This window comes from Mustela lutreola, chromosome 1 (genome assembly GCF_030435805.1).
Source record: "Mustela lutreola isolate mMusLut2 chromosome 1, mMusLut2.pri, whole genome shotgun sequence".
In the NCBI taxonomy this organism is placed as follows: Eukaryota; Metazoa; Chordata; class Mammalia; order Carnivora; family Mustelidae; genus Mustela; species Mustela lutreola.
The window spans coordinates 116873838-116899639 of NC_081290.1; the positions used below are offsets into that span (position 1 = coordinate 116873838).

Genomic DNA, 25802 nt, shown 5'->3' on the forward strand with positions numbered 1-25802 from the left:
ATAATCAGGAATTTAGTAAGCTATTTTTTTAAAGCCATAACTCTATTCTCAACCGTAAGATTTTAAGGACTATAAGTTAATCCAAATACAGTGACTTTTAAGTGAATTTGCCAAATTTAGTGGAAATTAAAACAGCATTGGAAAATATATTCAAGTAAGTACACTGATGAATATATATAACATTTAAGGAAAACTCCTATTTCCTTCTATATTCCCTCAAATCCAAACTCCTTATACCTGACTCAGAATTTGATAGAGCCTAAAACTGATTAATAAAAGACTACCACACATCATTTTTATTCAGTGTAGTTGATTAAAGATTGCTGCAAATTTTTGTCATTCCCCCTCGAGAGAGAGTTTATTTGTCTTTTACTTGAGTCAAGGTTGGCCTTATGTATAGAAGAGAGAACATAGCACGCTTTAGTCTGTCTGTCTATTACGGGCTTAATTGTGTCCTTCCAAAATTCACGTGTCTTTTTTTTTTTAAATTATTATTTATTTATTTATTTATTTGCAGAGAGAGCGAGAATACAAGCACGGGGAGAGGCAGGCAGAGGGAGAAGCAGGCTTCCCACTGAGCAGGGAGACCAACAGATGTGGGGCTTGATTCCAGGACCCTGTGATCATGACCTAAGCCAAAGGCAGATGCTTAATTAACTGAACCACCCAGGTACCCTTCAAAATTCATGTTAGTGTTCCAAATCCTGGTACCTCAGAATATAACCATATTTAAAAATGAGGTCTTTGAGGATGTGAATAAGTTAAAATGAGGCCATTTGGATGAGACCTAGTTCCTGGTATCCCCATAAGAAAAGGAAGAGATAACAGGGAAGTGCATCCACAGAGGAAAGGCCATGGGAAAACAATGAGAAGGCCATCTGCAAACCAAGGAGAGAGTCTCACTGGAAACCAATCCTACCAATACCTTGAACTTAAAATTCTAGCCTTCAACAACATCCCAAAACTAAATACTCCAAATAAAAATGGGCAGAAGACATGAACAGACATTTCTCCAAAGAAGATATGGATGGCCGAGAGACATGAAAAAATGTTCACCATCACTTACCATCAGGTAAGTCCAAATCAAAACTACAATGAAATATTACCTTACACCTGTCAGAATGGCTAAAATCAATAAATACAAGAAACAACAGGTGTTGGTGAGGATGAGGAGAAAAAGGAACACTTGTGCACTGTGGGACTGCTAACTGGTGATATAGCCACTCTGGAAAATAACACGGAGTTTCCTCTAGAAGTTAAAAAGAGAACTATCCTATGAGCCAGCAAACACACTACTGGGTATTTACCCAAAGAATACAAAAACACTAATTCTATGTCTTTTCCATAATTGGCTTGGCAGCATCCACATCTTGGAACATTCACTATCTGTGAAGCCAGATGTCATGTAACAACCTTAGCTACTCTAAAATACTGTGAGAAAATGCTGTTAGAAAACTCAAGGTAGTCTGTAAGGAGTTATCCTGTATATACTCCACTTGAGCCTTCAGATAACTCTATTCTCCATCCACTTGTAAGACCCCAAATAAGAACACTGTCTAGATATGTTTACAACCTAGAGAATCATAAACAACAATAAGAAATTATTGTTTGGGGCACCTGGATGGCACAGTTGGTTGAGCATCCGACTCTTGGTTTTGGCTCAGGTTGTGGGTGATCTCAGGGTGGTGAGATGGAGCCCTATGTAGGGCGCTCTATGCTCAGAGAAGAGTCTGCTTAAGATTTTCTCTCACTCTCCCTCTGCCCCTCCCAACCGTGCTTTCTCTCTCTCTCTCAAAAAAATGAATAAATCTAAAAAAAGAAATTACTGTTTTTGGTTGCCAAGTTTTGAGATAGTTTATTACACAGAAACAATCATTTTATTTTTAATGTACACATTTTTGATAATAGGTCCTTATTAAAATTTTTTACCAACAGGAAAACATTTCATGCCATTTTGTATTTAAAATTATTACCATATCATAAACACATTCCTTAAATATATAATCAAGTGTGGTAGCAAAAGAAACAAAAATAGGGTAATAAAAAGAATATCAGAATCAGAAATAATCTGGGCACCTGGGTGGCTCAGTGAGTTAAAACCTCTGCCTTCGGCTCAGGTCATGATCCCAGGGTCCCGGAATCAAGCCCCGCATGGGGGTCTCTGCTCAGCGGGGAGCCTGCTTCCTCCTCTCTCTGTCTCTGCAAGTCTCTCTGCCTACTTGTGATCTCTATCAAATAAATAATAAAATCTTAAAAAAAAAAAGAATCAGGAATAATCTTTAAACCTGATCTTTTTTGAGATCCCATATATAATACATTAAAAAATCCTGCAGAGTCACATTTAAAATATGTCCAAAACCCCACCAACACTCACCCTACTCAACCTTTACCACTCTAGTTTTGTCTGCCATCATCTCTCACCTATAGGGGCCTTGATGTCCTTCTTCTACCATGTCTCCAAAGTCAGAGTAATAGTTTTAAAATAAAGTCTAACTTTCATAGAAACATCACCAAAGGCAAGGGAACAAGGGCAAAAATGAACTACTGGGATTTCATCAAGATCAAAAGCTTTTGCACAGCAAAGGAAACAGTCAACAAAACAAAAGACAGCTGACAGAATGGGAGAAGATATTTGCAAACGACATATCAGATAAAGGGCTAGTATCCAAAATCTATAAAGAATTTATCAAACTCAACACCCAAAGAACAAATAATCCAATCAAGAAATGGGCAGAGGACATGAACAGACATTTCTGCAAAGAAGACATCCAGATGGCCAACAGACACATGAACAAGTGCTCCACATCACTTGGCATCAGGGAAATACAAATCAAAACCACAATGAGATATCACCTCATACCAGTCAGAAAGGCTGAAATTAACCACAAGGAAATGACAGATGTTGGCAAGGATGTGGAGAAAGGGAAACCCTCCTACACCGTTGGTGGGCATGCAAGCTGGTGCAGCCACTCTGGAAAACAGCACGGAGTTTCTCAAAACGTTTAAAATAGAGCTACCCTACAACCCAGCAATCATACTACTGGATATTTACCCTAAAGATACAAATGTATTGAGCCGAAGGGGCAAGTGCACCCGAATGTTTAGAGCAGCAACGTCCACAATAGCCAAACTATGGAAAGAACCTAGATATCCATCAACAAATGAACATCTTTTATAACTGTCAAGAACGTCTGGATGAAGAAGATGTGGTGTATATATATATGTATATATACATATATATATACAGTGAAATACTATGCAGCCATCAAAAGAAATGAAATCTTGCCATTTGCAACGACATGGAGGAGCTAGAGGGTATTATGCTGAGCAAAACTATCAATTAGAGAAAGACAATTATCATATGATCTCTCTGATATGAGGAATTTGAGAGGCAGGGGGAAGGTTGGGGGATAGGGAAGGAAAAAATGAAACAAGATGGGACCAGAGAGGGAAACAAACCATAAGAGACTCTTAATCTCATGAAACAAACTGAGGGTTGCTGGGGGTTAGTGGGAGAAAAGACAGGGTGGGTGGGTCATGGACGTTGGGGAGGGTAGGTGCTATGGTGAGTGCTGTGAAATGTGAAGTCTGATGATTCACAGATCTGTACTTGTGGGGCAAATAATACATTATATGTTAATAAAAAAGAATTATCTTAAAAAAAAAAAGGAATCTGCTCCCCACCACCAAAAAAATAAACAGAAGTTGTATTTCATTTTTATCCCAGAAGGGTGAGCAGTCTTTATGAATATAAAAAGAGGATGCATAAGTCATTTTTTCCTTAATAAAGAACTTTTATATAAAAAATTAAAAAAAATAAAAGTCTATCTATGTCCTTCTTTTTCCCAAACACTCTAATGGTCTCACATCTCATGTAAAACAGGATCTCGAGCCTTTCTTTGGACTACAAGGCCCTTCATGACCTGGTTTCTCTCTGACCTGATTTTACCTGCCCCCGCACTCACTCTGCTCTCTATTGATCCTGAAAAGGCCTAGATGAGTGGCTTACTCCCTTTCTTCATTATGGTCTCTGCTAAAATATCCCTTAATGAGAATGGCTTTCTTTGGCCAGCTGTTTGAACAGTATCATATTTCAGAGTCACTTTCTGTCTTCCAAACCCTGCTTCATTCTACATCATAGCATTTACCATCCCTATCTGAGGCATTATATATTTGTTTATTGTCTCTCCCTTCTCACTAGAACCTAAATACCATGAAATCAGGAATTTAGTCTGGGTTGTTTACACTGAAACACCAGGGCCTAGAATATTATCAAACACAACTCAGTAAGTTGATTCACTAAGATATGAGTAAGCAAATGAATGAAAGAACATATGAATGAATGAGTAGATGACAAAGTAAAAATTATAGGATATATACCACTTGGGGTTATTTTTGGGACATAAAAAAAGTGATTTCCAATAATAAGAGAGACCATTAAATTCACTGAATGAGAAACAACAGCAATAAACACTCACACAAACTCCCACTCTCCTGGAGTCTCCAAATGTACTCTTTTGTATTATATTGTCAGACAAAATAAACTGACACTACTTAGTATGCTGACATTACAACATATAAAGAATAAAATATCAACAGTGCTTTGTTTACAATGTGATTTTTTCCAGTATCTAATGTGACTGAACAATGTTGCTTCAGTGGAGCTTGCATTTAGGAGGTTATCAGGTTAATCTGTGGGGGAAAGTTTGGGAAATTAAAGAAAATATACAACAGTGTACTCCTGATAAAAAGATGCCATAGGTTCTTATGTTTGCAGATCTATTAATTATGTATCTCTTTTTTCCAAGTAATGTTTTATTATATTCACCAGTTTTCCCTTAAGACAGATTCATTGTATTTACTCCTTCTCCCTCGTAATTAATGAACATTTTCATTAATTATTTTTCATACAAGGAATCTGATATATGAGCTTATCTGAATACTCAGGGCAGGAAATAAATAGCATGCCTTCTAGAAATGAATATTAAATAGTATTCTTCAGCAAAGTAAAGGATTTATGTTTAGAGTACATTACTGCTCTCACATTTGGAAATAAAGTTCAAGGGATTAAGTGGAAATAATTCTGCTTCATGTTATTTGTAACATACAGAACCTCTTGCCTTAAATTTAGAGATACCTGTACTACAAAATCTAATAGTTAGTACATATATTGATACCATGTGCTATTTGAAGCACTTTCTATTTGTTAACTTTTTTAATGTTATAAAAACCCAATGAAGAAGAATTTGCTGCTGCTCCTATTTTATAGATGGGAAAATTAAGATACCAAGTAACAGGTCAAGGTCATACAGATAGAAAGTGTCAGAATGGAAATTTGTCCTGGAAATCAGTGATCATTATAGAAACAATAGACAAATTTAAAGTATCATTCATCCAAATAGTTAATGGTTGATAGGTATTATTTTCTGGGATTACTATTTTTTTTCTACACACTATTTACTTTATGTAAGTGAGAGCAAACTATGTTTGTTACTAAATGCTGAGTTTAGGTTCTATGGCCAAGAGGAATTAGCATCATTTCTTTCTCTAATATTCCAGGAGTACATGACAAGATGAAATTTTTGAGACATTAATTTATTTCCACCTCTTTATCCCTTGCTTTAATAAGGTGGTACTAAGAAAAATCTTTAGACAGTTCAGATAATTCCTTTTCTCTATTCTGTTTCTAAAAAGTACATTGAGAAGATTTTTTTTTCCAGGATCTGGTTGATTAAAGGAGAGAGGAATAATCTCCAAGGGAAATTGGAAAAAAAAAGGGAACTTCTTGAGTCTAGACTAAATGCGGATTTCTGGAGATGAGAAAAAGGAGTCTTAAGAACTTTGGATTTCACAAGGAGAGAAGACTCTAAAAATATCCCAGAACCACTCTCTGTCAGCGCCTGGGGAAGGTAGCTGGGTCTCTAACAGAGTGGCTCCATTGTGAATTGTAGGCACTAGATGCCCAATTTCATTAGACATTCCACAAACCTAAGTATCACAGAAAAGCAGCTGTCAATGAGTCAGGAAGAGCAATTAGAAAACTACGTTTATTTAACATTAGATTTTGAAAATTGGTGAATGGAAGGTATTCGTTCTTTAATGCCTTTGTGTACTCTTGAAACAGAGTGTAAAGAAAAACAGAGCTGAATTCACTTCCATCCACTGACTTTATCTCATGATAAGGATAAAGGGGCAAGGTTGAATAATGCCATTTATTAACATACCGAATCAATGAAAAGATGATTCTTGGAGAAAAAGGGACTAAAATCTAGAGATCATGCTTCAGTGAAGTGCAAATAAATTTAAAGTAGGGCATAAATACAGGTGACAAAAAGAACATGGTCCATAATAAAGTGTACTATTTTGGAGGGTTCAAGAACAGTAAGTTAGTTTTAGCTTCAAGACTGTTAGTTCCAGGAATGGACTGAGGCTGCTAATAACAGTGTGTATACAAATAAATTAAAAGTATCATCTTATTAAAGAACAGGAATATTTGGTGACCTCCAAGGCATTGGGTGTAGAATATGTATCTGACTGAGTCTAACATAGGGAGAGAGGGGCAGGTTAGACTGGAAGTGATTTAGGTTGACAGAAATCAAGAATTGCAGAGAAAAAAAAAGGCAGAATGGATTGCAATGGACACATCAAAGCTAGCATTATCAACTTGGTTCTGTGTTATTCTATAAAAAGAAGCATAAACAATGTAATTAACAGTTAAGTGGCCTACTCAAACTCACAGATAACTGATCTTGAAATTTTATGATTTTATTATGGTTATTTGATAAAATATTCTTCCCACCCATGCAAAATTAATTATACCTTGCCCTTCTGTAATTATATTGTGGTAGAGAACAAACCACTTGTGTATGTCACCCTGAATGCTTTATTAAAAAAGTAGAGATTATACAGTTGCCTTTTGTTTCCAAATATATGTCCATTAACAACTGTCTGCCCAATTACAAACTTGGAATCCTAGGAATTTCTCAGCACCAGAAGTGTGACTGGAAAGTCTGTGAGTTTATGGTAGTATAATGTAGAGAACTGTGCATCAAACATCTTTCCCTATGAAGGGATACACTCAAATGCCTTCATGGCCAGACATGCCTACAATACAGAATGATGAGAACAGTGGTGAATAAGGACCTTTAGTTCTTGTTTAAAAAAAAAAAAAAGCTCTTCATTTACAAATGCAAGAGCTTTACTTCATAATTTCAAACTTAAATTTTTGACACTATTAAATAGTAGTAGGATGTTATTATATATGATAAAACAATATAAAAAAGTATAAGTAATATACCTTTCACAAAAGAAGTAAATTAAGAGATTATAACTACGCTGGCTACCAATGCTAATTATATATTATAAGTGCTTAGAAGATTTAACTGCTTATAAAACCACTTACATACATTAACATGGGAACAATATTGATCGAACTACAACGATTATATTTGTATTAGCTTTGTGTCAGCACTTTTGGAACATATCTGACCTTTTAGTTTACTTCTATTAAAAAATACATTAATTTTCAAGGACTATAGTCATTATCAATATATTAAAAAGAGAAAATGGTTTCTAATAATGCTTTGAGAATTCAATTAAAATCTTGCTAAAGATAAGATTTTTCATAGATTTTGTCCCATATACCATAAGATGGAAACACTGAGTAACACTAAATTTTGAAATGTTAGTATCTTCTTCTTGTTGCAGAATAGACTTCTCAATAAATAATGTAATCAGAATACTACTCAGTATTTAACAATTCTCTGATATAAAATAACCTTTTAACAATTATTATTGTCTATTTTTCAAGATTTATTTAGAGAGAGAGAGAGAGAATGTGACAGGGGGAGAGGTTGAGGAAGAGGGAAAGAGCATCTCCAGCAGACTCCCAGCTGAGCATGGAGCTAGATTTGGGGCACAGTCTCATGACCCTGAGATCATGACCTGAGCTGAAATCAAGAGTCAGCTGATTATCTGACTGAGCCACCCAATTCCCCCTTGTCTACCATTAAGCAACAAAGCATCTTTAATTAGAAAACTAAAGATACACAATGTAATTCATAACTTTCTAACAATACAGCAAATACTGAGTACTTAGAAATCAATACCAGCCACTGTGCTTGGTTTAAGTAATATGAAGTTAAGTAGGTTATGCTCTTCATATGAAAAAGAAAAAAAAAAAAACACAGTAAAAAATAATTTTATGATAAAATCCCAAAATCATGAAAACCATAATGAATCCCAAAATGCATACCTACAGTCTTTAAACCAAATTAAACTGAAACCACTGCATGTAAGTTAAGTGTGTCATCTCAACTTTCCAAGTTTTTTCTTCCCCCCTTTATTTACAACAATTTCAATGAAACTCAAACATCCCTGGTACAAATATAAAAAAGCTGACCTCAAGCTCTGGTTTAAAAAGATACATCTAACCTTAAACAGCAAAACAAGAAAATGACTTCTTACTTGTAATACATATAGTCTCCCAAGCTGAAGAAATCTACAAACCACACTCAATTACTTATTTCCTTAAATATTTTTAAGATATAATGTGTTTGGAGGAATGATTCCATATTTCAATTTTTGATTTTAATCACTGTTTTATAAAGATCTCATAATTAATTACAAGCTAGAGTCATCAATGAAAATTTAACCAACTAATGGAAATGTAACTACTCAATGAGGGCTAAATAATGGATCTTGAATTTATTACTGAAATTAAGATAAATAAGCGATTCAAAACCTCTTATTCATGTGACATCAAACTACTGCAAAGAAATCACTGTTTCCTGCATACAAGGCAAATCATGTAGTCTATAAAGTATTAACTTCTATTTCAAACTGTGCTTTCATTTACCAACCAGAATGACAACAAAACAATAAAGATTATACCATTTAAAATTAGATCCTTACATATTAAAGCAGTTCACCTTACCATCTATATCATGCAATATTTTACTATAGTAAAGTAAGTATCCTAAAAGTATCACAAGTAATTATTTTTTGTTTATTTTTTTTACCTTGAAAGGCAATGGCTCTTCAGTAAGAGGACTAACAGGAAGTGAAGTGGTGCTACTTGTTGGGCTCATATCTGCACTCTGCAAGGAAAACATAACTGAATTAAACAGATATATTCTGGTAAAGAGATATATTCTTGTAGATATTTTTATTATTCCTAGTTTAGAATCAAATCCTTCTTTGTAATAAATAAATAAATAATAAATGAAATATGGGTGTAAAAAATTCACATTATATTATATTCTGAATCATTCCTTATTTAGAAGTGGTTATCTAAAAAATTTGCTTAATTATCACTTATTAATGTACATTTTAAATGCATTTTATTAAATACCATGATCATCTTTGTGCCAGGACAGTATTTAAAATTTTATTTGCTTCCTTTAGGCTTTTGCCCCCCCAACACCTTTAAGGATTTTATTTATTTATTTGACAGAGATGACAAGTAGGCAGAGAGGCAGGCAGAGAGAGAGGAGGAAGCAGGCTCCCTGCTGAGCAGAAAGCCTAATGTGGGGCTCAATCCCAGGACCCTGGGATCACAACCTGAGCCTAAGGCAGAAGCTTTAACCACTGAGCCACCCAGGCACCCTCCCCTTTTCTTTTGAAAGTTATACTGTATCTGTGATGATTTCCAATGGTTTAATTTCTCTGTCTTTCAGGCTGATTTTCAAACATATATTGAAAAGTTATTCACTTTTATTTAGTGAAAATTTAAGTAACTGTATCCAGTTTTCATTCATTATTAAAACTATGTTTGTCATCAATATGTAATTGGAAAATGAAGAAACATTAGAATTTTAAATTCCCATATCCATAGCGCCTAACACTGTATAAACTTTCTTACATTCTGCTAAACAAAACAAAACAAAACAAAAGTGTAAGAACAAAGGATTTACACAGTTATTGGAATGTTTCTAATGCAGTTCTTCTAGTCCTGTAAAAATGTAATAAATTAAAACTTCTTAAAAAAGAGATTAGCCTAAAAAAAAGAAGTATGGGTTAGAAGCTTACCATTATTTTTTCTAAAAGCAAGAATAAAATATTGATAGTAGGTAGCAACAAAAATTATGTTACTATATCCTTAATTCACTCTGTCAGAATAATTCTTTAAGTAGATAAGCAAATAAAACACTGAAAAGAATGAACAGCAACATATTCCAGCTTAGTTATCAACTGTGCATGCACTCAAATACAGAAAATTTTGCGGTGAAAATTAAAGCAAAAGAATGGATTAATTTTGATTGTGATAAGGGAATAGGTAGACAAGTTTGGCTGATTTAAGAACCAAAAAAGAACACATTCAAAGAACAGATGCTACAACTGTTAAAATTCTTAGAGTCTCTTTCCATTCATGAGGTTATTTTCAATTCATTTGATTTAGGTATACCATAAATTGGACACATTTTAAATATCCTTAAAGTGGGATTATTTCTGACTCTATTTCAGCAACAACACACAAGGACTATAAACATAGTTTACAATCAGTATAATCTTTATTTCATTATTTTATTTTATTATTATTTATTTTATTATTTATTATTTATTTAATTTTATTGCACTTACTTCAGAAACTGATCTAAGATTGCACATTGACTTAAATTGTCTAAAGGAGGAAGTTAGGTAAAAACTGAACAATAATTCTACTGAAGGAAGCAGAAAAATACATACACTAGAGTTGAATGAGCTCCTGACTTAATTTCTTAATTTATTCAGAACTTCTTGTCCATTATTTGATCAAAACCAGGAAATACTCTGAACTGCTGCCTTTCACTATCTGATTATATGATATAATAGAAAAACAAAGGTCTTCTTAGAAATGAACTTACCACAGGATTCTAAAATTTTAAAAAATGAGTAAAACTTCTTTTCCAGACTTGAAAAACAAGACTCCTGACCTCTTTTTCTTATTGGATTTCTCATGAGAAATTAGTCAAGTAATAGAATACAATTCATATGTAGTTGAATTATCTGGTATTTTCCTTAAGAACTGGTACTCTGCATAGCCTCTTAAAGTATCAGGCCCTTAACAATCATATGTTCAGAAGACAGAGATGACATCCAGTTGTGAAAATTTAAAAGGTTGTATCATATTCTCACAGATGAAGATTTTTGAACTTCCATAAGAACATGAACCAAAATCAAGTTTCATGGTTAACTTCTTTTAGGGTTGAGGTCTCCCACAACTTCCCAGAAATAAATGTGTCATTCCTAAGCACTGTTAGAAAGCAGACTCCAAAATTTGCATCATCTAACCTTGAATCTTTGAATGTCATTCTTAGAGAAAACTGTGTTCCAGCTTTAACTTTCAAATCCATCTTATAGTATGACACTTTAATTCTATTGCTCTTAGGGTATCTCAAGAAAAATGTTTTTAAAAAACAAATCAATCTTATGTGACATCTGATACACTGCACTTAATTATCAAGTTGAAAAATACAAAGCAAAAATAGAAAAACTGTATCTTCATTTTTAGCTTATTGTTTTTCCATTTGCATTTCAGTGATCTGTAATTTAGGTGCCATTTCAATTTGCTAACACTTTTAGATATCTGACACTATAGTAAACCCTTCAGATATATATCTTATCCATACTTCATACTTTAATTAGCTTACCCTTTCATTTAATGATTGCAATTCCAATGCAGTTGCATATCTAAATACAAATTAACAAAGTACTTCATAAGTTACATTTGAAGTTTTTAAAAGCTAACAGGGTATATGTTCTTTTACAATTTTCCTCAAAAAATATTTTGTTAGAATTATAGCTTCATCTGTTTTTGATATATTTCAGGTATTTTGGAAACAGCCAGTTCTCAGTAATGTAAAAGTGGCTGTCTTTGGGATACAGAATTATTCTGCAAAATAAGCAAATCATCTCAATGACAGGAACCTCCTTAATTCTTATGTAACATACTTCAACTTTCTGACCCAATAGAGACTGGATAAGATGTTCCTGACAGGTTAAGACTATCTTAATTACAACAGGTGTCCTAAAAACCTGATTTTCTGGTTCTAAGTTTAATAGATACCTGCTTTTTTCCGACACTAGGGTGATTAAATAATATGAACAACATTTTCCCTATAGTTAAAACTGTTTTTTCACCCAAATTGGTAGACTTTCCCCCTTCTATTTCTATTGCATACATGCTAGTTCACTTTTATTTTTCTCCAAACTGGGCTTAATGTTAAGCATGACCTATAAGTTTAATAATAAAATCCAGACAAGTACTTAATTTTTTTTTAAGATTTTATCCATTCATTTGGGACCAAGATCATAAGCAGACAGAGAGACAGGCTGAGAGAGAGGGGGAAGCAGGCTCCCCGCTGAGCAGAGAGCCCGATGCGAGGCTAAATCCCAGGACCCTGGGATCATGACCGGAGCCAAAAGCAGAGGCTCAACCCATTGAGCCACCCAGGTCCCCCACAAGTACTTACCTTTGAACCTGTCAGAGATATTCTAGTGACTGTCACCCTCTTCTCATGCACATTGTTCTCCAGAATCCATTCCACTTATCTGTCTGAAGAAACTATTCGTTTGTTGTTGCTGTTTCCATTACACAATTCCCCTAAATTTACAAACTACTTCATGCCTCACCTCCAACCCATCCTCTTTAAATCAGCTCTACTGAAGTATAATATACTGTGCTAAAATGTGACTTTTGAAGTATGTGGTTAGGTGAATTTAACAAATGTATACATGTGTAACTACAAAATCAAGGTATAGTACAGTTTCATCGCCTCAAAATGTTCCCTCATGCTCCTTTGCATTCAAATGCCACCCCTTCCTGGTCCCACGCAACAATGATATGCCGTATCACGATAGGTTAGTTATGCTCTCCCTAGAACTTCATTACATTACATAAATGTAAATGTACTATATGAACTCTTTTGTACCCAGCTTCACTTATCCAGCAAAATTATTTTGAAATTCATCATGTCATGTTGTTGTGTTTTTCAGGATCCATCCTTTTAAATGTAGTGCAGTATTTAAAGGCAAACTCAACTTGTTTATCTAATCACAATTTGTAATCTAACCCAGTCTGGGGCTATTGCGAAGAAACCCATGCTAAACGTGTGTGTGTGTGTGTGTGTGTGTGTGTATTTTTTTTTTTAAGATTTTATTTATTTATTTGACAGACAGAGAACACAAGTAGACAAAGCAGCAGGCAGAGAGAGAGGGAGAAGCAGGCTCCCTGCTGAGCAGAGAGCCTGATGCAGGGCTTGATCCCAGGACTCTGGGATCATGACCTAAGCCGAAGGCAGAGGCTTTAACCCACTGAGTTACCCAGGTGTCCCTGTGTATATGTTTTTGTGGACACATGTTTTCTTTCTTTCTTTCTTTCTTTCTTTCTTTCTTTCTTTCTTTCTTTCTTTCTTTCTTTCTTTCTTTCCTTTAGATTTATTTATCTGAGAGAGAGAGAGAGAGCGAGAGAGCGAGCACATGAGCAGGGCGAGGGGCAGAGGGAGAGAAAGTATCCTCAAACAGATTTCCCACTGAGCATGGAGCCCCACGCTTGATCCCAGGACCTGGAGACCATGACTTAACCAAAATCAAGAGCTAGACGCTAAACTGACTGAGCCACCCAGGAACCCCTGTTTTCATTTTTCTTAGATTAATATCTCAGTGAAATTACCTAGGCCCTTGGTAAATTTGCATTCATTTTTATGCCAACTTCATAACAAACTGACAAAATGACAAAGGGGTTGTAATACATTGTACTTCAATTTGTATTTGTATTGTATCTCAGCAAAATTGGCATTATCTTTTTTTTCTTTGCTTTAATTTTAGCTATTCCAGGGATCTGTAATGGTAGCTCACTGTGCTTTTAACTTCAATTTCCATAGAAAACTAATGATGTTGAGCATCTTTCATGTGCCTGTTGACCATTAGTATAGCTTGTTTTGTAAAGTGTCTGTTAAAATATTTTGCCTATTTTTCTTTCTGATTGGGTTATTTGGATATAAATCCTTTGTCATATATGTATATTATCAATATTTCACCCAGTTTGTAGTGTGTTTCCTTAATACTGTTTTCAAAAGAATCAAAGCTTTCCACATTGTTGTTATTATTATTATTATTTATGGTTTATACTTTTGATGATTGACCTAAGAACTCGTGTCCTACCTCAAGTTCACAAAGATTTTTTGCTTATGTTTTCTGCTACCAACCTTTCAACTCATACATCATGGCCAAAAAAACAGCATAGTTAGGTTTCTATTCTTTGAAAATGCTTTTGCAATTTTTTTGGTATAAGACATACATTAAATAATAATAATATTTGTATTGTACACAATCAAGCATAAAATTTTCACAAAGATTAATTTGTATTTTAGCAAGTTACCTCAGACACTTTGCCAGTCTCACTTATTTGATAGGAATCTGACAGTTACCAGAGACTTAACATACTTTAATTATAATAAACAAAGATGTGAAGGTATTATCTGCTTGTGGGTTTGTCAAAGGAGGGCATGAAGTCTTTGCTATAATACTGAAAATTTTAAATTAATAAAAGGGACTCTCATCAGATGGTGATTATGGAACTTCCTGGGCAGATAAATGGAAGAGGGAGAGAAAATGAAGTTTTAGATGGGAAGGAAAATAGAAATGGCAAGAAAAGCAATGTGTCTATCATCTTTTCTGTTGACTCATCTTTGAGGAAAAAAAGAGGGCACAAGCAGAAACAGAAATAGTTATTTTAAATAAAATTCTATGAGATAAGATGATGAATATTACCCTCTTGTTCAAATTTCTCAGTGGAATAAAAAAATGATTTAAGTACATAAATAAGTTCTGCAAATACTATGCCACTATGGCACATTAAGAGTGCCATACAAGAAGAAAATAGTGGCAGGAGGCTAAATAGAACTTTCTTTGGCTCCTAGGAGATGACTCTTAAAAATATATAAATGAATTATCAAGGATGACTTATTAAAAGGCTGGAAATAGCAAATAAGCGACCTCGATGAAATCTTCAGACTCAAGTATCTGGTGGCAATTCTGACTACTATATCTAGTAACTACTTTGACTATCAACACTCATTGCTGAATTACTACAAGTCATTCTTGATGAAAAAATAAATGTACAAAAATAAGTATATAAAATATAACTATATTAAAACAGCATTTCTATTAAAAAGAATGAAGAAAGTGAACAGTAGGATTTGCAAATCACAGCAGGTGTTCTTTCCCAAATAAATAATGAAAGAAACATTTTGTTATAATAATAATCATATTCTCCCAGGTTAAATTTCAGAACACAATTTAGAGGAATGGTATATTATCTGTTATTATAAACAGTGCTTTAAAAGTCTGGCTAAAAAATCTAATCACTCTCAACCAACACTGCTCAATTGTTAATGACCAAAGTGTACAGTTGAGGGATTTGACACTCAGTATACTGTCACTACAGAAATAGAGAAATTAAAGGGTAAGAGATGTCATTAATACTTGCTAAACCAGAAAAGAATTTTGATATTTTGAATGACACATCTTCTCTAAGCTTCTACTATTTTTATTGTTCAGAAAATGAAACATGCATGCATTGTAATAACCTTGACATACATAGTACTCTATTCTTTCTTTTGACATGAAGAAATGAACTCTTGACTGATTCACAATCAATACTTGATATTATAAATGGGTACAAAATTGTCAAGTCAGACATTTATATGATATAAAAATTAAAATTCAGTTTTGAAAGTCTTCATTAATTCATAAATTAGGGAGTTACTTTTTTTAAGAATGAATTTTATTTATTTATTTTTTTTAAGTAATCTGTATACCCAACATGGGGTTCAAACTCATGCTGAAGAGTCATAGCTCTACCAACTGAACCAGCCAGGTACCCGAGGAGTTACCATGAAATGGATCATTTTTAACAAGTATTGATAATATTTTTTATTATATATTATATATTTATTATACAAGCCATATTGTATTTTTCTTCTGATTTTGGAAAGGAATGTGCTAATTTTATCAAATAAAATATTATTTCTTAATGCCCAATGCCTAGATACTCCTTTCTTCTAATAAAAGAACCATGGCTCCTTGGAGAAATCGTTGATTCCAGGGATGGGGCAAAGAATGTACTAAGTGATTCTAGACCATCTTGCTGTTCCAGAAAGTGAGAAAATGCTCAAAAGATATAAGGATGGAGTACACCAAAGAAGATAAAGAAGCCAATGTGAAGAGTGCCCAAATGCCAGAGCTGGAACAATTTGAGCAGCAAAATAAATAACATTGTATTGGAGTTATAATTCAAAGATTAAAATGAAATTTAAAAAATCATGAATTCATATATAAATAAGGAATGGAAGAAATAAGTCATTGGAGAGAAAAGTCAAATCTCTCTCACAGAAGAATTTCAATAATTTATGCAGATACTCCCATTCTTCAAGATGTGGAATTTACACCCCACCCCACAACCAACCCCCAGGCTGTGTTTAGTCAGTTAATTCCAAAGAGCAGAGTATGAAAAGGGAAAAGTTTCTCCATTACAGTGGAGAAACTCAGCAAATATTACTTCAACCACATGATCAAGGTAAACACCATCTAGACAGCATGACAAAATATCATGAGGGATATTTCACTTTTGTGGTCTTTCTCCCATCTCAGTCTAATTATGAGAAAAATATCAGACAAACCCAAATACAGGGCCATTCTGCAGAAAATCTAACCAGTCAAAGTCAAGTCATCAAGGACAAGGCAAGTCTGAGAACTATTACCGATCAAGTCATTAGAGAGACATGATGACTAAATGTAATGTGGTATCCTGGATAAAATAGTGGAGTAGCAAAAAGGTATTAGGAAAAACTGGTAACATTTTAATACACTGTTAAGTTTAGTTAATAGTAATGTACCTATACTGGTTCTCAGTTGTGACAAATGTACTCTGCTGAGGTTAAGATGGTAACAGTTGGGAAAAATGAATGGCGAGTGTATGGGTGTATGAGTGTATGGAGCTCTCTGTATCACCTCTGCAAATTTCCTACGCAAATGAAACTTTTAAAATAAAAGGTTTATTTAAAAATATTCTTCATTTGCAATATAACTAGGCTTTTCAGGATTATAATACATGACTGTCACTGTACTCACAGCTTCTAAGCTTTCATTAGGGCTTTTTAAACTTTTGTAAGAATGAATTTTGACAGACTATTTTACAGGGATGCGTAACAGCTCCACTAAAGAATCTTTAATCTTCTATGAAGAATTCACTGAAAAGCTGATGCTAAATTGTTTTGCATACTTTCATGTTCCCTACAGGTATGTGGAAGGAAAGTTTCAGCCATATGAAATGATCTATTTGTTTGGGTACTCTTAAGGTTCTTGGTAGAGTGAGTTTGCATTATTCACATTTACTGAATGCCATAATTCTATAGAACAGATCCATTAATTATACCTCCCCTGAAGGAATAATTAATGGATCTGTCCTATGGGATTAGAGTTTATTTATAAGAATTTCTTGAAGTGAAACATGATCAATTGGGCTCAAAATGTTGAGTACACAAACAGGTTTGAGTATAAGTGAAATATTTTTTAAACCATTTGGGTAAGTTGTATAAGGTAATTCTGTAGGACTAATAAAATTAAATGTTTACCTAAATGTGTTAATTTGAACATTCATTCTTGTATTTCTAAAATTATTATTTATAAAATGTACCCCATGTTATAGTTTTTTGTTATTTTAATAATCAATAATGTTATTGCTGATAAAGTAATAGGATAATTTAGATTTCTGTAATAAATACATAAATAAATAGGCTACTTTTCTTGAAAATACTTTCCTTTTTCAGATGTGCCATCTTTCTGTGAAGATTCAGTCATTTATTTGTTCAGCCATCCAATAAGTATTAAGGACACATTAGGCTTCCCTGACCATAGATTTTCATCTTTGCCATGACTCCTCTCACTGCTAAGATGTGGTTGTCTCCAGGACTTAGTAAGAAAGGGAATGCAGAGTATCTAACTGTGGCACAGAAAGACTTCATATATTAGTGGGCATATTCTGGAGAGCTAATCTGTGTCATCAAGTATATTCTACAAATGGCAATGAGATGACAGCTCTAAGCTCCTCCAGTTCAGGGTGCTGACCACTGATGTTCAGCGCGCCTCTCTGAGGAACCAAGTCAGCCATGGGGAAGCTAATTCCACTCACTTCATTCTTTAAGTGATTATATATCCCTTATTTGAATTTTTTTTTTTTCAGTAAGCCAAAATGAGAGCAACTAAATTCAATGTCCAAATCAGGACTAGCTCTTTGTACTTTGGCCAAGCTCACCAACCTTATCAATGTAAGTCTTTTATTGGTCTTATTTTCTCCAAATGAAAATGCAAGATTTTTTCCCCTCTTTTGTAATATCTTCTTAAGAGTAGGTGATATGTGATGTTTTTGCCTTCCCAGCATTCCATTTTACTGTGTTAACAACATTTTAATTTTGCTTTGGGGAGTGATTTCTCCAAAACTTTCAATCCATTTATTTTGAGTACTGCTGATTTAATATTCTTGAAATAGGGGTGAGCATAAAACCAAGGCCTAGGCAAACTGTTCTATACAAAAAAGCTAGGCGCATGAGCCAATTCATTTAAATGAAACTCAGATATGGGAATTGTGTGGGAATTTTTAGAAAGAAATTCTCTCATTCAGCTAATGTTGCTAAGGTCACAGAATGTGTTTCTATCTGATTGCCAGAGGCCACCTAGTGGATGGTGTATTTCTAGGAAATACAGGCAGAGAGCCTGTATCCAATAAAGGGAGAAAAAGCAATGGAGCCATAAGTACACAGCCAATATACTGATAATCCAGCTCTATGTGCCTAAATAATTTTCCACAAAACTGTGTGTCAAACACCTAAGCATCTTTAAGTACTGTGGTTTGGAAGTTACATGCTATAGAATCTAAAATTTGGAACCAGCTGGTACAAGTGGTGTTGAGAATTAGGATACTACTCTATTCTAGACTGGGAAGTTAATAGCAATATTTATGTGATAGCAAAATAATTTTTTTTCTATATCTGGGGTGACTCAGAGTATGTATTTTTAAATTTGGAGCTTTGTAAGATTTAGTCAAAAAATGCCTATGTATAAAAATGTGTTTACTTATTTTCAAAATTCAGTGTGTGTGTGTGTGTGTGTGTGTGTGTGTGTGTGTAAAATTTACTTTAACTTGATGATGCATTTACGTAGTCCAAATTTCAAATGGGGCAACATCTTTTTCCAAGAAAAAGGTTTTATTCTACTCCCAGTCCCCAACCATCCAGAGGCCCCTAGTTTTACCAATTTATTGCATAACCTTCTACAGATGTTATATATATAGATGTGGTGGATAGATGGATAGATAAACAGAGAGGTAGATGACATATAGATCATAGAAACACACATAAGCATATATACATTACACATGATCCATAAACAACACAGGGGTTAGGGTGCTGACCTCTGTGCAGTAAAAAATCTGCACATAAATCTGCACATAACTTTGACACTGTCAAACCTTGATTACTAATAGACTATTGTTGACTAGAAGCCTTATGGAATAGTTAACACATATTTTGCGTATTACATGCATTATATATTTTATTCTTTAAATAATGTAAGCTAAAGAAAGTATTTTATTAAAGAATCATAAGAAAGAAAAATACATTTACAGTACTGTTCAGTAAAAAATCTACATACAAGTGGGCCTGTCACTTCAAACCCATGTTGCTCAAGGGTCAACTGCAAACACACACACATACACACAAACACACAGAGATAGCCAGTCATTCAATTTTTTTTCTTTTATATAAATAACATATTTTACAGAATAACATGAATAACATGTTTTACGTACTGTTCTTCAACTTGCCTTTCTCAAATTACCAGGTATTTGTATATAATGAGTACTCTCATTCTTTCACATAGCTGTATATTATTCCAATTTATGGGCCTATGATAGTATAGTTAAATTCTGTTACATTCCCACTATTGTAGCATATGTATATTATCTATAAAATAATTTTTCAGATGTGGAATTACAAATTTAAAAGATACACTCAACTGTAATTTTTAATGGTATTACCAAATTGACTTGTATGGAGATGCTATCAGTTTCTATATCCACCTGAGGCTCCCAAGTATTTTTCCACTGTCTCATGATGTATATTCTCTGCTTCAAAGTGTTTTTAGTATAGATCTCCAAAATAAGTGAAAGCTCTGATTATAAGTTCACCTTTTTAAAATCACAGAGATTTAAAAAATCATGGCTTTCAAAAATGTTCTTCTACATAGTATCAATAATCCGGGACAGTGAACAGAAACAATACCCTAACAGATGCCTGGCTATGTTCAGTTTGCTTTGCTCTTAGCTGCATTCTGATCTTGCGATCAATTCCAATTACTATAACCATTATTTTATTGTTTTGTCACTAAATCAAAGTTATAATGAAACCCCCAAACCAAATTACTAGGATATAGCAAAAAAGTGAATCAAATGTGGGAAATCAGGAACTATTTCTTAGTTTGGAAGGTCCAAAAATTAAATTATACTAACTCATGCAGGGATGAGTAGGTTTCATGGGGATGATTCAGAATAACTAGGCGAATAAGAGACTATAACCTTAGCAGATATTGGCCAAGATGTTAATTAATAATAAAAACTAAACTTGGTATAAAAACAAAAGTGGCAACCTATTTGAGTTCTTATATTTCATTGAAAAGAATCACTCAGGAAAAACAGAAGACTGTTTAGCATAAATTAGAAAAAATAGTACTTGTATGTTCTTAAAGAATGGGTTTGTTAAGCTATGGTAAATGCATTAAGAAATACAAATCATTTAGAATCCAACCACTTTTTTTTCTTCTATGAACAGTGTTAGAGATTCACCACCTAAAAAATTTTGTTATCTCATTCATTAAAAGAAATTAAGAATTAAATATGGAAAATACAATTAATTTATGCCAGACATACAGCAACAATACTGAGGAGAGAAATAGCTAATCTTATTAGCAGTATATTTTTAAACCAGCTTACTATTGTTGATGGTGGTATAGGTTACCTCAACAATAATTAAGCTTTATAATTTTACTTTGCTTTTGGTTTGTTTCAATTTTAGAAAATCGCAGTTTCTACTCATATCTAAATTCTGGGAGTGCATGGTATTTGAAATTTAAAGTTCACATAGCATTTTCCCAAGTTATTGTACAGATAATGTGAGACTGAATTCCTACTTTAACCCACTATTTTTCACAGGGAGAGAAGTTTTGTTCCTGATTCCTAATCCATGAGGCTAGATGCCAACCAATTATTGCTGGCTCTCCTTATGCTTTGGTCTATGACTTGAGTCTCTATTATCCCTCTCTCCGTTTATTTTCTTGAACATTCTTGTTATGTTCAGCTGCTGCCAATTTCAAATTATGATCTCATCCTATCAGCATCATGTCAAAATAGTATTGAGAACCTACCACAAACAAACAAAAAAATTTTGTGATGTATGTTTAATATAAAAGGTCCCTACCTGACTCCAATTATTTTAAGTTCATTAAGGCAGACAAGCAAGTGTTAAAAATATAAGCTAGAAAAAGGAATAACTAGACAGATAGATTAGACCAACAGAAAGACAGTATGATAAGATAGATAATCCAGGGGCACCTGGGTGGCTCAGTGGGTTAAAGACTCTGCCTTTGGCTCAGGTCATGATCCCTGCCTGCTTCTCTGCCTACTTGTGATCTTTGTCTGTCAAATAAATAAATAAATATCTTTAAAAAAAAAAGATAGATAATCCAATCACCCAAAGACAATCACTGATAAAGCATCTATGTACTTTTCCTAGTTTTTTTCTGTGCAATGTAATTGATTGAAATTACTGCACATTCTCCTAAACTCTGAATCCAAATTATATCCTCAGGATTCTTTCACATCAAATATTTTCTTTCGGGGGAGAAGGAAACAATATGGCAGAGGATGGCAGAGGAATAGGAGACTTAAATACAATTAGGTCCCAGGAATTCAGCAAGATAGTTATCAAACCATTCTAAACACCTACAAACTCAAGAGGAGATCAAAGAGAAGAAGAGCAGCAATTCTAGGAAGAGAAAATCAACCACTTTCAGGAAGGAAGGACCTGCAGAGAAGTGAATCCAAAGCAACAGGAAGATAGACCACAGGGGGAGGAGCCGGCTCCCAGCAAGTGATGGAGCAGCAGAGCAAAAAATCAGAACTTTTAGAAGTCTGCTCCACTGAGGGACATCACTCCAGATGCTAAGTGGAGGTATAGCCCTAATCTTTCTGTCACCCAGCCCACTCCTGCTGGGTGACAGAAAGATTAAGGTGTCTGAGTGTGGCAGAGCTGCCAGGTATCAGAGTGGGGAAGACGGCTACAGAGATGGAGCCAAGGAGTGAACTCTCAGCTCAGGGTAACATTAAACTGTGATCCAAGTTGCAGTTGAACCACTGCTCTTTGAGCAGGGACCCCACAAGTGGTACATCTGGAGATCCCCCCTTCTTCCTTATCCAGCAGGAGTGGTACAGGACTATGCAGCAGGAATCTGGGTTTGGAGATTCCAAACGGGGCTGTGTGCCAGAGATAGAAATGCTCCATCACAGGCTGGGTGAGCACGGAATGCAGCCAGAGACTGGGGAGAGAGGAGGGAATGATTGCTTTTCTCTGAGGGCACACTAAGGAGTGGAGCCCCCAAGATCTCGGCTCCTCCAAAACAGATACTGGGAGGCTGCCATTTTCATTCCCGTCCCCCAAAGCTCTACAGAAAGTGTTCAGGGAACAAAAGCTACCAAGACTGAACCTGAGATTACTTAGCCTGGCCCCTGGCAAAGGCGGGTGCAATGCCACCCTGGGCAAAGACATTTGCGAATCACTTCAATAGGCCCCTCGCCCAGAAGATCAGCAAGAACATCCAGCCAAGACAAGGTTCACAGCTCAACAAGAACTGCAGAACTCCAGAACTAGGGGAAAAGCAATGCATAGAATTCCTGGCTTTTTTTCCCCATGATCCTTTGTCTTGCAAAGTTAAATATTTTTGAATTTTACTTTTTCTTATTATATCTTTTTAACTTTTCCTCTTTGCTCATATAATGTTTTTTTAATATAATTTTTTATTTTTTATAAACATATATTTTTATCATGTTTTTTTAACTATTTTATCTTAACAATACCTTTTTTAAAAATAATCTTTTAAAATTTTCATTGTTATAGTCATATATTATTCCTTCCTCGTATTTAAACTTATTTTTTGTACACAGATAAGTTTTTTTTTCCTTAAAATTTTGGTATACAATTTCGTCTAATATATCAAAATACGTCTTAAATCTAGAATATGGCTTTGTTCTAGTGTCCAGCCTGATCATATTCTGCTTTTTTTTTTCAACCAAATTATCAATTCCATTTTTAGAAATTTTAAAAAATATTCATCTTTACAGTCATATTTCATTCCTCCATCACGTTTACCCTTATTTTTGTATATATATAATTTTTTCTTCAAAATTTTGGGAGGTAGTTTCTTCTAAGAGACCAGAATACACCCAAAATCAAGTCAGTGTCTCTGTTCTATTCATCATTATAATATACATCTATATAATATATAATATATATAAAATATATATATACTTTTAAAAATTTTTATATTTCCCCCCCTTACCTTTCCCCCAGTTTAGAGACTCTTCTAATTTGCTTAGCATATATTTTCCTGGGGTCTTTGCCACCCTTTTAGTATTTTTATTATTTTATTCTCTTGTTCATATATTCTAATCTGGATAAAATGACAAGGTGGAAAAACTCACCACAAAATAAAAGAGCAAGAGGCAGTACCGATGGCTAGGGACTTAATCAATATGGACATTGGTAATATGTCAGAACTAGAGTTCATTATGATGGTTACTGAGGTGCTAGCTGGGCTCGAAAAAGCCATGGAAAATATTAGAGAATCTCTTTCTGGAGAAATAAAATCCCTTTCTGGAGAAATAAAAGAACTAAAATCTAACCAAGTTGAAATTTAAAAATCTATTAATGAGGTGCAATGAAAAATGGAGGCTCTTACTGCTAGGATAAATGAGACAGAAGAGAGAATTAGTGAAAAAGAATACCAAAAGGACGGAGAATAAAGAAGCTGAGCAAAAGAGAGATAAATAACTACTGGACCAAGAGGGCAGAATTCGAGAGAAAGTGATGCCATAAAACAAAAGAGTATTAGAATAATTGGGATTCCAGAAGAAGAAAAAAGACAGAGGGACAGAAGGTATACTGGTGTAGTAGAGAATTTTCCTAATATAGCAAAGGGAACAGCAACAGAATCTGGTAGGCATGGAGAATGCCCTTCAAAATCAAGGTCCACACCCCATCATGTAATAGTAAAACTTGCAAGTCCTAGTGACAAAGAGAAAATCCTGAAAGCAGGTCGGGACAAAAGGTCTGTAATACACAATGGAAGAAATATTAGATTGACAGAAAACCTATCCACAGAGACCTAGCAGGCCAAAAAGAACTGGCATGATATATTCAGAGTGCTAAATGAGAAAAATATGCAGCCAGGAATATTATATCCAGCTAGGCTTACAGGTAAAATAGAAGAAGAGATAAAAAGCTTTTAGGACAAACAAATCTAAAAGAATTTGCAAAGAAAAAACCAGCTCTACAGGAAATATTGAAAGAGGTCCTCTAAGCAAAGAGACAGCCTAAAAGTAGTAAATCAGAAAGGCACAGAGAAAATATACAGTAATAGCCACCTTACACGCAATACAATAGCACTAAATTCATATCTCTCAAAAGTTACCCTGAATGTAAATGGGCTAAATGCCCCAATCAAAAGACACAGGGTATCAGAATAGATAAAAAAACAAAACCTATCAATATGCTGTCTACATGAAACTCATTTTAGACCAAAAGACACCTCCAGATTTAAAGTGAGGGGGTGGAAAACAATTTACCATGCTAATGGACATCAAAAGAAAGATGGGGTGGCACTCCTTATATCAGTTAAATTAGACTTAAAGCCAAAGACTATAAAGATGAGGAAGGACACCATATCATACTTAAAGGGTCTGTCCAATAAGAAGATCTAACAATTTTAAATATCTACGCCCCTAAGATGGGAGAAGCCAATTATATAAACCAGTTAATAACAAAATCAAGGAAACACATCAACAATAACATGATAATAGTAGGGTACTTTAACACCCCCCTCACTGCAATGGACAGATCATGCAAGCAAATGATCAACAAGGAAATAAAGGCTTTAAATGACACACTGGACCAGACGAACATCACAGATATATTCAGAACATTCCATCCCAAAGCAACAGAATACACATTATTCTCTAGTGCACATGGAACATTCTCCAGAATAGATCACATCTTGGGTCACAAATCAGGTCTCAACTGGTACCAAGAGATTGGGATCATTCCCTACATATTTTCAGACCACATGCTTTGAAAATAGAACTCAACCACAAGAGGAAAGTTGGAAAGAAATCAATTACATGGAGCTAAAGAGCATACTACTAAAGGATGAATGGGCCAACCAGGAAATTAAAGAAGAATTGAAAAAATTGAAGGCATGACTATTCAAAATCTATGGGACACAGCAAAGGTAGTCCTGAGAGGAAAGTATACAGCGATACAAGCCTTTCTCAAGAAACAAGAAAGGTCTCAAGTATACAACCTAACCCAACACCTAAAGGAGCTGGAGAAATAACAGCAAAGAAAGTCTAAACCCAGGAGCAGAAGAGATATAATAAAGATCAGAGCAAAAATCATCAATGAAATAGAAACCAAAGAATAGTTGAACAAATCAACAAA

At 34.4% G+C, this 25802-nt stretch overlaps 1 protein-coding gene across 2 annotated transcripts in view; it reads right to left on the reverse strand.

Annotated features, from left to right (window-relative positions):
• CCSER1 (coiled-coil serine rich protein 1) overlaps window positions 1–25802 on the reverse strand; it is a 753833-nt gene that overhangs the window by 177096 nt on the left and 550935 nt on the right. For both annotated transcript variants that reach the window (XM_059172757.1, XM_059172747.1), the window contains exon 7: window positions 9021–9098. In XM_059172757.1, coding sequence (XP_059028740.1) covers window positions 9021–9098 — 78 coding nt within the window. The remainder of the gene's footprint in view (window positions 1–9020; window positions 9099–25802) is intronic.